The sequence below is a fragment of the Vipera berus genome (assembly GCF_964194415.1).
Source record: "Vipera berus genome assembly, chromosome: 1".
Taxonomy (NCBI): domain Eukaryota; kingdom Metazoa; phylum Chordata; class Lepidosauria; order Squamata; family Viperidae; genus Vipera; species Vipera berus.
Window position 1 is genome coordinate 91,822,344 of NC_138202.1, and position 13,119 is coordinate 91,835,462.

At 40.5% G+C, this 13,119-nt stretch overlaps 1 protein-coding gene across 1 annotated transcript in view; it reads left to right on the top strand.

Moving 5' to 3' along the window:
• ANO3 (anoctamin 3) overlaps window positions 1-13,119 on the top strand; it is a 247,250-nt gene that overhangs the window by 143,829 nt on the left and 90,302 nt on the right. The window contains exon 4 of the mRNA XM_081329964.1: window positions 12,095-12,231. Within this exon, the coding sequence (XP_081186090.1) occupies window positions 12,095-12,231 (137 nt within the window). The remainder of the gene's footprint in view (window positions 1-12,094; window positions 12,232-13,119) is intronic.

Consider the following 13,119-nt stretch of genomic DNA (forward strand, 5'->3'; position numbering starts at 1 on the left):
TATGAATCAGTTGCCAAGCATCTGAATTTTGATCATGTAACCATGGGCATAAGAAATTAAAAGACGCTTGCTCCTCGGGAGGAAAGCCATGGCAAATCTAGACAGCACACTAAAAAGCAGAGACATCACCCTGTCAACAAAAGTGCGTATAGTCAAGGCTATGGTCTTCCCAGTTGCAATGTATGGCAGTGAAAGCTGGACCATAAGAAAGGCTGAGCGCCAAAGAATTGAGGCCTTTGAACTCTGGTGCTGGAGAAGACTCCTGCGAGTCCCTTGGACTGCAAGGCGATCAAACCGGTCAGTCCTAGAGGAGATCAACCCTGACTGCTCTTTAGAAGGCCAGATCCTGAAGCTAAAACTCAAATACTTTGGCCACCTAATGAGAAGGAAGGACTCACTGGAGAAGAGCCTAATGCTGGGAAAGATTGAGGACAAGAGAAGAAGAGGACGACAGAGAATGAGGTGGCTGGATGGAGTCACTGAAGCAGTAGGCGTGAGCTTAAATGGACTCCAGAAGATGGTAGAGGACAGGAAGGCCTGGAGGAACGTTGTCCATAGGGTCGTGATAGGTCGGACATGACTTCACAACTAACAACAACAACAACCATGGGGATGCTGCAACGGTCTTAAATGTGGGGGAAAAACTGGTCATAAGTCACCTTTTTCAGTGCTGCTGTAACCTCAAGCGGTTACTAGATGGACTTTTGTAAGTCAAGGACCATCTGCCCTATACTATTATGAATGTAGGAAGCAACAACTGATTTGGCATTGTTTCTGACCTTCAAAGAATCCTGAACAGCCATGTTGGTAAAAAAACAGATACACCCCCTCCCCCAAAAAACAACCCACCATTCTTAAAGAAACTGTCATCCAATGTGACAGCAGTGAAAATCCTACAGTGCATGTTGTGAATGAGCATGAAAGGGAAATGGATTATCTCAGCTCTTTGACCAGCACCATCTCAAACTGTGCTACTAGCTAAATGAAATGGACAAACAATTGAGATAAACAAATTGTAGGCTAGCAGAAAAGCAGCTTAGTAAGAGCATTAACCAAAGGCCATTCCAGGGAAATTGTATAGGCATCCAAGTAGCTGTGTGTGTGTGCGTGGGTGTACTAAAACAACCCAATTTGCTATTATGTGTGAATGTCTAAGTTAAGCATAACTAATTATTAAATGCAGTATAATGCTTCAGATTCAATTCCATAAACTTGTTGCAGATGGATTTTAGAAGAAAGCAATATCTGTAAAATTAAAATAAGTATGTCTTAACTATATGGCAGCTGTAGAGGGTCCTGGAGAAAAAAATATGGTTGCTTTCAGGACCTGCAGACAGCACTAAGCTTGCACTCTCTGTACTCTGAATATGAAGTTCTGTTCAACTTATTATGACAAACCTAGATCAAACTGTAGTATCAGATTCTAGTTTTACCAATTGTAATGTGATTAGTTTAAGTAAACCACAATGGCCCAGGTTAATATAGAGTCAATCACTCTGGTTTATCCAAACCACAAAAGAAAGTTATAAACTCTTCTGTGAACAATGGTGTTGTGTAGTGAGTTCTTCGGAGGCAGTAAGCGAGACAAGAGGTTGCAAACAGGAACATTGCTTTATTGAGGCAAACAGGAACAGAATTGAAACAGAGGCTTCTGCGCAGCTACTTATATGGTTTATTTATTTATTTTATTAAATTTATATGCCACCCTTCTCCCTAAGGACTCAGGGTGGCGCACAACAATAAAAATTAAAAACATAGAATAATTTTTTTTAGAATTAAACAACAAATACAATAATTATATGACAATTTAAAAACCAGTAAAAAGCTAATTAAAACCGTAGTCAGTCCAGGCCCACTTGTTGGAACAACCACGTCTTCAGGTCACGGCGGAAGGACTGAAGGTGAGGTTCATCCGCAGCTCCGGGGGCAATTCATTCCAGAGGGTTGGTGCTGTCAGGGAGTAAATCAAACACTCCCTATCAGAGGGCGATGAACCGTGGTTCATTTGATGCATGATGAACATCAGGTGAAAATAAAGAAACCCCGAAGCATATATTCTACTATAAAACTTTTAATTACAAAAAACTTATAAAAGCAAGGAAAGACTCATGACTACACGTCTATCTCACCAAACAGCACAAAGAAAAAAGAAGAAGTAAACTTTTGTGGCTGGACATGTGCACATCATAGAAGATCCAGACATGAAACCAAAACATGGCTGGACATGTGACAATCACCTTGGTTACAATGGTAAGAGTACAATACAGCTGGCAGAGAAACAGAGTGAGACGTGCTGAGCTGACAAAACAGAAAAAACGCAGTGACAGGTGCACCCACAGAGGAGGCTGTAGGCGGTGGCCAATAGGTTTAAAGGAACCAATTCCCACCCCAAATCCTCCAATGATCTTCTTGGAGACAGCTTGTCTGACAAGTCAGTGACCATTACACAGACACACCAATTGAGCAACCTTAAGCAGCATTCAAAAGACATATGAAAGCAGTTCAAGTAAATCCCAATACATTACACCCCTCCCCCCTAGAATGTACACACATTATTAATATTATTTAAGAATAAAGTCTTGTAAATATGGTGGTGGTCTGCGTGACCTTGCAGATCATCTGGGGGACCCAGGCAACTCCTGGTCTACCATAGGTAGCTTTGTGCCAATGCCTTCATCCGGACTATGCCCAGATGTCCCTCATGCAGAGACTGAAGTACACGGTGCCTTAATGAACTGGGGACAATAACCCTGCTCCCCCATAAGATGCAGCCTTTGTGAGCTGAAAGCTTGTGTCTACATGTGAAGTAGCTGTGGAACTCGGGTCCAGGGCTATTTTCAAGCCACCTAGTGTGAATCCATGACAAAACCCTAGTTAAAACCTTTTCTGCAGCAGTTTCTGCAGCCACATCCCCAGCATGGAGGGGAAACTCAGGCAAATCCTGAATTGACAGAATGCGAGCTGCTAGAGCTGGAGCTGGCTCTAACTGTGGCAATGGCAACCTGCTAAGGCTGTCTGCGTGTCCCATGTCTTTGCCAGGTTTGTGAACCAGCCTGTAGCTGAAGGCTGACATAAAAATGGACCATCTTAACATTCTAGGGGACAATATTTGAGGCATCTGCCTATTTGTAGTTAATAACCCCAACAGTGGCTTGTGGTTTGTGAAGACCATGAATTCCCTGCCATACAAGTAATCATGGAATTTCTTCACCCCAGCCACAATGGCCAAGGCCTCTTTGTCAATCTGAGCATAATTGCGCTCAGCTGAGGACAATGTCCTTGAATAATAGGCAATGGGGACTTGAATCCCATTACTTGACAAGTGACTTAGAAGTGCCCCTACCCCGTAAGGGGATGCGTCACATGCAAGGCACACAGGCAATGTTTCATTAAAGTGCATAAGCACTGAATTGGAGGACAGTAGTGATTTTACTGCCCTAAAGCTATTTTCGTGAACCTTGGTCCACTTCCATGGGGTGTTTTTGTCTAAGAGCCAGTGTAATAGCTCTGCCACTGTGGCCTTGTTAGGAGGGAATGCATGGTAAAAATTAAGGAGACCCAGGAATGCCTGAAGCTCTCCCTTGGACCTGGGGCTTGGTGCCAGCTAAATAGCCTTCAGCTTGGACTCAGCAGGGTGGTTGCCTTCAGCATCAATACGGAATCCCAGGAACTCAGTGGAAGGGACCCCAATGTTACATTTGTTTCTTTTCAATTTGAGTCCTGCTTCACGGAACCATTGAAGGATGGCTTTGAGCCTCCTTGAAAGCACCTCAGTGGACGCACCGGCAATGAGCGCATCATCAAAATAAGGGCAAACCCCTGGAATGCCCTTGAGCATACACTTGATAACTCCTTGAAAAATTCCTGGGGCTACGCTAACCCCAAATTGAAGGCGTTTGACTTTAAAAGCCCCTCTGTGTGTCACAATTGTTTGTGCAGCCACTGTGGCCTTGTCCACAGGTAACTGCTGATAGGCCTGTGCCAAATCTATCTTAGCAAACACGGTACCCCCTTGCAGCGATGCCAAGATGTGGCTCACAACTGGCACTGGGTATGCATGCTGCTTAAGTGCCCTATTTATGGTGCACTTGTAATCAGCACAAATTCTGACCCCCCCATTGGCTTAAGTGGCATGACAATTGGGGTTTTCCATTCACCCCCATCTATGGGCTGTAGTACCCCCGACTGCCTAGCTTGTCCAGCTCTGCATCAATTTTGTGTTTTAGTGCAAATGGCACTCTATGGGGTTTGATCCTAGTAGGCATTACGGTAGGATCAAGTTTAAAGGCTATCGGAGGGCCCTTGTACTCTCCCAGGCTTGTGTCAAAAACATGTTTGAAATCCTCACATACTGATGCCAAGTTTGCTGCTTGTGTCCAGTGGATTCCAGTTACTTGAATGCCCAGAGCATCAAACCAATCAAGCCCTATTAAGCTCATTCTCTGACCCTCCACCACAATCACATCTAGGGGCCCTGAAAACCCCTTGAACTGGATGGCCAAGGTGGCCTCACCTTTGACAACTACTCAGGAATTCTGGAAGTCAGTCAGTTTGATGTCAGATGGCCTAAGCTTGGCCCACCTCTTGCTGCAGTTGCACACTGGAAAATGATGGATACAGCTGAACCAGTGTCCAGTTCCATCCTGCAAGGAATGCCTTGCAACTCAACTTGAAGCCGAAGTTTGGGCTTAAGGGGGCGATGAGCTCCCATATGGCAAATACTCCAACGGCTGGAGCAAAACCCTACTCTATGCGCCCCCGGGGCCCCGGTACCTCTCCTGATCAGATCGTCTGATTGGCGGTCCTTCTGGCGACCTCTACAGACTGATGCGATGTGGCCGGTTTTCCCACAGGCCTGACATGTGGCTGTCCAGAACAAGCAGTCCACTTGTTGGTGGCAGCCACCACAGCCTAAACACCAAGGGAAAGGAACTGCCTTGTAAGGGGGCTTCAGTTCCTTGTCATGGTGCCATTGGATCTTGTCCTGCTTGTTCTGTAGGCCCTGGGACTGGTCCACAGGGCAGTGTGGTCGCTAGCATTGCTTGCTAGGCTGACCGGGGGGGGGGGGAAATGCAGTCCCTGCCAGGGGCTTTGCTAGCCTCACCCCCTAGTGACTTTCAGCTCTTCTGAAGAAGCAGGATCCCATCCTCATTGCCAGTGTTGTGTAGTGAGTTCTTTGGAGGCAATAAGTGAGATGAGAGGTGGCAAACAGAAACATTGCTTTATTGAGGCAAACAAGAACAGAACTGAAACAGAGGCTTCTGCACAGCTACTTATATGGTTGGCCAGTAGGCAGCGGCCAATAGGTTTAAAGGAACCAATTCCCACCCCAAATCCTCCAATGATCTTCTTGGAGACAGCTTGTCTGACAAGTTAGTGACTGTTACACAGACACACCAATTGAGCAACCTTAAGCATCATTCAAAAGACACGTGAAAGCAGTTCAAGTAAATCCCAATACATTACAAATGGGAAGGTAACGATCTAAAAGCAAAGTGAATTATAGTTTATAACAATAATTGTATTTGGTGGAAAGGTTCTTTATATCCTATATATTCCCTGAAGGCTAGTCTGAAAGAATGAAGGAAAGGAGTATGTGGTTTTCTAGGAAAAGGAGGGAATTTGCAAACATTGCTGTTTTCCTGCAATGGAAGACTCTGTTGCATCTTAGCCCCTTAAAAAGTACAAGAGTGCCTTCCATTGCCTAATCCACAGGTGTCAAACTTGCCACATGACGTGACGTGTCACGACGTATCATGACTTTTTTTGTTTTTTGCATTGCTGGAGCACAGCATCCGTAGGATGCAACTGGCCCATGGGCTGGCAGTTTGACACCCCTGGCCTAATCCAAACCTCCATAGGCAATTTTAGGCAAGTGACATCCATCATGATATGATCATAGAAATGATGTTAATTTTGTGCTTTGTAGCAGGCCTATCACACAGCTATAACACATGACATCAATGTGCAATCTTCTCCTATGAATGCCTTTAGCTTCCAGAATACATGTGAAGATAACATAAATCAAAGTAGTTTTACACAGAAGATACTTATATGCAAAATCACAGACAATATATATTTCTTTGTCAAAACACATAATAGAAACAGGTCATGTATGTCAACCTGCTTGCAGAAATATCCATGAAGTTGGAATATTAATTAGCCTACCATCATGGTGTCAGAATACTTATTACCTTACAACCTTTAGATGTGAAATACAATACCAAATCAAACAAAAACTCCTGCAAAACTGCATCTTGTTACAAACGTGCTGTATGCTTGAGAAGACAAAGCAGGGAGTGGCTCTATGCAGTGAAATCTATGAAGAACTTTCACTTTTAAGGTTGACTCTGCCCAAATGCATTGAAAGAAGATGAGTCACTAAAGGAAATCTCTTTTTTCTTGACATCCAACTAAAATCAGCTTCCTTAAATTTAAAATCCTTTTTGTTGCTGGGTTTTTTGTTTTTTGTTTTTTTTGAACAATTTTCTTTCATCTTCTACATGACAGATTTTCAGGACCTGAACATGCTATCATATCTCCCCTTCAGCTTCTCCAGGCAAAATGGATAACTTAAAATGTTTTCTGTCTTTATCACACCTAGGGAAGGAGGGAGAGAGAGAAAAAGAGAGAGAAAGAGATGTAGCCCACAATGCAATAATATGATCTGTTGCTTTAGGATTTCATAGGACCAGGGCTTTTTTTCTCATAGAACGCTCAGAACGGAGTTCCGGCACCTTTTTTGGATGGAACCTTGTAGGATAGGCAAGGCGGGTTGTATGAAATGTGTTAGTTCCGGCACCTTTTTCTTTTACAAAAAAAGCACTGCATAGGACCACAATAATTGTGGAGTATGTTTGGAATAAGGATTGAAGGATTGGCAACACATGGATCATGGACCCACATTTCATCCTGGGCTCGCATGTCAGAACTTAACAGGGCTACTCAAATTCTGCAGCAAAAATGCCAATTTGGGACAAACCAATATTTCTCTTATTCCATACAACATGCCCACCTGTTACTTACTACAGAAAACTAAGATCTGACTGCGGGGGGTTGGGTAGGGTGCCTGCTATTGTTCCCAAAAGAATTGATTTTTTGTTTCACAGGATTGAGCACCAAATTTGACAAATATTTATTTAATGTATCTGTATGCCACTGCAATCAAAAATTACTCTCAGCAGCTCACAAAGAAAAATACAATACAGGTAGACCTTGACTTACAGCAGTTCATTTAGTGACTATTCAGAGTTACAACAGCACTAGAAAAAGTGACTTAATGACCTTTTTTCGTATTTACAACCATCACAGCATCCCCATGATCCCATGATCAAAACTTGGGAACTTGCCAATTGACTCATATTTATGATGGATGCAGTGTCCCAGGGTCATCTGATCACTTTTGGTAACCTTTTGACAATCAAAGTCAATGGGGAAACCAAATTCATTTAACAACCTTGTTATTAACTGAACAACTGCAGCGATTCACTTAACAATTGTGGCAAGAAAGGTTATAAAATGGGGCAAAAGTCTCAGCAACAGAAATTTTGGGCTTAATTTTGGTTATAAGTACAGAATACTTATGTTTTTATTAGTATAAAAACAAATACAATACATAATTAAAAGCACAGCACTGCAAGGATATGAAAAAAATGGCACAACACAAATCAGGGGAAAGCTTTCCAAAAAAAAGCTTGGACTTTAGAAGTTAGTGGAAAACTAGCAATGAGAGGATTTTAAAAATGTATACTTATTTATTGTAGTGTTCATGATGGGGGACTCAAAACTCTTCAGCTTATTCCATCCAAAAAAGGTGCCGGAACTCCGTTCTGAGCATTCTATGAGGAAAAAAGCCCTGACTACAAATGATAATAACAGTTATAACAACCCCTTGGATAATTCCATCAACCCTTTGGGGTCACTACTGTTCACTTTGGAGAATTCTGGTTCATGATCTTTTCTAGGGTGAGCAGGGGACAATTCTCCTGGATACTACTACTTGGGTCACAACACAACCCTTATCCAAAGATAACTAAACTGCAGTTTACTGAACTAACACCAAGTAGCTGTTGTTACTAGAGAAAAATGGTAGTAATACATTTATAACAATTTCTGATGATAGGCTTAGTAATCTGAACCTAGAGCAATAAATGCTTTATGAAAATCAATATTGCTAATGTTTATTTTTTTATACATTATATTAAATATTGGCAAACCCAAACTATTAGAGATGAGACAAAAATGTTGACTATGCTAATGAAAAGAACTATTAAATTGCAAACAAAAACAATGTTTGGCTTTGATCATTGTCTAAAACTTTTATGATTTCTAAGCACCAACAAGGCCAATCATGATTTTTTGTGCTGAAAAGACAAAATGAAAAGTGCCTCTATCAGTTATTTCTTTTCTACAAACAAAAATAAGGAAGAATCTGTTACAGGCTTTATTTTATTCCCCAGTACCTAAAATTATTCAGTTTTGATTTTGAAATGGTATGGCCATTTTTTATGAAATGTAATAATTTATATTCTGATTCATTAACCAAGAAGTGATATCATTGTAATTTCATCTGTATCTTAGAAAATGACAGCTTTGGATAAATTACCCTAAAATAGAGTCAGTCAGAGGAAGACAAACTAGAAAGTCTCAATATATAAGATTATAACTCCCACAAGCCCCAGCTATCAAGATAAATGGCAATGGCTATAGTCAGGGGTAGGCAACCTTGGCTCTTTTATGACTCCTGGACTTCAAGTCCCAGAATTCCTGAGCCAGCATGGCTCAGCTTGGAAACCTCTCCCTTTCCCCTCAGCGTGGCTGGCTCAGGAATTCTGGGAGTTGAAGTCCATGAGTCATAAAAGAGCCAAGGTTGCCTACCCCTGCTATAGGTGATGTAATGCTAATGTCTGTGGCACCACTTCACTCACCATTATTTTCCAACCTTGCTGGAGATGTGAAATAGAATAGAGAAGTCCCTTTTGTTATACAAAAGGTTTCTGTACATAATGGTCATGCCTCATGAACCAGACTGAGACTGAGAAAGAAGATTGTTGGGGAATATGTATTCCTTTACCAGTGGAAGCACACCAACAAGCCAGAAGAACATTCTGTGAGCTTAACTATACTTGTTCTTTATCAGGCTCCGATTGGAAAGAGAATCATTTAGAAGTGAGGGCAAAGGGACAAAGATGAAATTGTCCCTAAGTAGCCTGTTTCTATCTTACTCAAATACGGTACTCACTGATCAACTGTTTTCATCTCAGCTCTCACCTCAAACTGTTGTGGAAAAATGGACTTTTATTATCTGTTAAATGAACCAGTAAAAAAGCTTTTCTTTATTAGAAGGCTTCTTTAGTAATGTCCATTGTTCTGTTCCACAGTGCCCGGTGTTTCAGCAAGCACACTCTTTCCTTAAAGCTTTTATACCTTCACATTACAAGGAAATTCATGGTATATGGTGATTAACTAAGTCATTCAGATTACATGAAATGCAACATCTAAAGTTAGAAATGAAAAGTAACGGATGTGTGTTGATTTCCTTTCTTTCTCCTTTGCTGTTTAAACATAACTGGATTCTTTGTCTGCTGTGTCTATGTGTTTGGTTCATTTAACTTTATTATTACTGGGCCTATTTTCTAATAGGATGGACTTTTTTCTACAACAGCAACATCTCATACAATTGGATTTTTTTTTAAAAAAAGTAAATAAATAATGAATGAATGTACTGCAGTCGAGTGACCTAATCTGTAAGTGCAATCTATTCACATAATAGATTGAAAAGAAGGGTGCTTATTCTAAGAACGTAGCAATGGGAAGGAAGTATTAGTTGATGGACCTGTTACAACCCCCATACAGGATTGTGACATTTACAAAACACATTAGAACATAAAGAACAATAAAGCCACTCTCTATAACTGTTTATCACATAAAATCCATAATTATATATATGGGGGGGCGGGGGGAAAAGGATGAAAAGCAGAACACATCCTGGAGCCAAGGCATCAGGTTCATAGGATAGATTTGAATCAATTGAATTCAATGGCTCCCTATAGCCATAAACTGTATATAATCTTTGGTGCAGACCCTGAAGCCTCCTACCAACATGACTTTCGTGAAACAATCACCTTAAAAGATTTTTTAAGCAGTTGTCTCAGATTTTTTGTCTGTGTGCCCTTCAACCAATAAGCTATGTCTTTGAGAATCTGATCTAGAAAACACTGATAAAATGGGGGTAGTTTATTTTACATCAGTTTGACTTGCAATAACATCTCTACATCTCTTCAAAACTTGAAAGGAGCAAACTTAAAAATGTCCACCCCCGTATCCCTCTCCTCCCATTGCTCTTTTTTTTTCTATTGAAAAGTTTTACAATACATTTTATAAAAAGATAAACTCCCTCCCTCCCCCTCCCCCTTACCCTCCCTTACCCTCCCCTCCCCCCCCCCCCGACTTCCCAGAGCTGAATACAGGGTATAAACTTTACAAACTTAAGCTAAAATATGCTAACAAGCTAAAAAAAACACATTAAAATCTATCGCACTTTAACTCCCCTTAAACATAACTAAATTACAAACAAATAAAGAATAACTAATAATACATCATATAAAACTAAAACTATAAAACTACTTATTCAAATGCTAAATGAAACTTTTTAGTCCCATATTTATTCTGAATATATTCAATCCATCTTTTCCATTCCAGAATGTATATCTGTTGCGATTGTTCTTTCAAATATGCTGAAATCTTTGCCATTTTCGCCAGGTTGGAAATTTTCAAAGTCCACTCTTCTATAATAGGCAGTTCCTCCTTCTTCCAATATTGCGCTACTAAAAGTCTTGCTGCCGTTATTAAATTCAACATCAATTTGGTTTCTATAACAGTACAATCTGTAATAATACCCAACAAAAATAACTGTGGAGAAAACCTTATCTTCTTCTTAAATATTTTCTGCATATTCCACCAAATTTTAATCCAAAAAGCTTTAACTTTTTTACAAGTCCACCATATATGATAATACGTTGCATCCTCACAGCCACACCTCCAACATTTAGGCTGGCAGTTCGGATACATACTTGCTATTTTTTTAGGGTCTAAATGCCATCTATAAAACATTTTATAAAAATTCTCTCTTAAATTTTGAGCCTGTGTAAATTTTACATTTCTGACCCAAATCTTTTCCCAAGTATCCATTATTATAACCTCCTGAAAGACTCCCATTGCTCTTGACTTTCTACAAAGGTATGCAACTGAAACTTCACACAGGCTGTGATCATACAGCATGCTTATTTAAACTCGGTAGGTAAATCTATAACACAAAATTCAATAAAAATACCATATTTTCCCATGTATATATTTTCCCATCTATTTTTTCCCTGCAAACACCCTGTTCAAAAATCAGGTGCATCTTATACAAGTGCAGTGTCTTATACATGGAAAAATAATGCTAACCTCCGCAGCCCAGGGCATGCCTGTTTGCTTGCCACTAATGGGAGGGGGGAGGGGGCAAGATCATCAGCTGGCCAAAATTCTGGATTTGCTGGCTCAGCTGTTTGGCACTCCGCTGAACAGCTGATTGGCACAGAGAAACTCGTGTGCCAGAGCGTCTTATACAAGGGTGCATCTTATAGACGGAAAAATACAGTATACTTAACATATTAGCTACCACAGCTTCCACTTGACCTATAAAAAAAATCAAAAAAAGCCATTTCGCAATGAATACTCAACTATCTCACTTCTGCTGATAGCAGATTTATTTTTCTACAATATTAGGGGATTTGTTTTGATTTTTGCTGACATAAGCTTCCTGAATAACTGTCCATTGGTGTACAGAAAAGTCTACTCTCTAATCAAGCAGTTCCAATGCCGGAGCACCAAAAACCTGGAAAAAAAAGTTGAGATGTTCAGCTACAAGTACTCAGTCCATTTTAATTAATGAACATGTTTAATTGCTAAAGGACAAACAGTTTACAATACAGCACCTTGGTATCATAAAATGTATTTCAGAATTAAGCAAGAGAATTTTTGCTTAAAGTAAATATTGACTTTGTCCCCAAATCATAGGATACTGTGTTTCTGGTATTTTTTCCCTACTCAGACATAGGAAAAGAAAAAGATACATATACAGATGATTCGGAACATGGGAATTATGATTCTCGTACAGATGAATCTCTGCTTATTAAAAGTACACCTACAAGGCAGAAACCAGAACCTCGGACAAAATCTTCATTGAAGGTAAATAGCTTTAAAAAATTTTACATTATGTTTCCCTTATTCTGATACCAGTATTAAGAGTACAGATAGTCCTTGACTTACAACAGTTCGTTTAGTGACTTTTCGAAGTTACAACAGCACTGGGGAAAAAAGTGACTTATAATCGTTTTTCACACATACAACTGTTGCGGCATCAGCATGGTCATGTGATCAAAATTTAGATGCTTGACCATTGGTTCATATTTATGATGGTTGAAATGTCCCAAAAGGTTGCGACCTTCTGACAAGCAAAGTCAATGGGGAAACCAGATTCACTTAACAACTGGATTGCTAGCTTAACAACCGCAATGATTTACTTAACAATTGTGACAAGAAAAGTTGTAAAATGGGGCAAAATTCACTTAACAAATATCTCACTTAGCAACATAAATTTTGGACTCAGTTGTGGTCATAAGTCGAGGATTTCCTGTAATAGCATCTAAAGAATAGATTATTGTAAATGTAATCCATGTAAACAAGAGCCAGTTTGGTCTAGTGCAGGGTTAGGCAACTTTGATTTTTTTATGACTTGTGAACTTCAACTCCCAGAATTCCTCAGCCAGCATAGCTGGCTCAGGAATTCTGAGAGTTGATGTCCATGAGTCATAAAAGAGCCAAGGTTGCCTACCCCTGGTCTGGTGGCTAAGGCACCAGGTTAGCCACTGAAACCAGTGGACTGAGTGGTCTACTTACACCTTAGGCTTGAAAGCCAGGTGGGTGAGTCTGGGCCAGTTACTCTCAACCACATCAGGATCAGGCAAGAAGTTGGTTAGTCCAGAGGTTCCCAACCTTTTGGGCACCAGGGACTGGTTCTGTGGAGAGAGGTTTTTCTGCAGCCCGGAGGGTGCATGGTTTTGTGTGCTGCCTGCA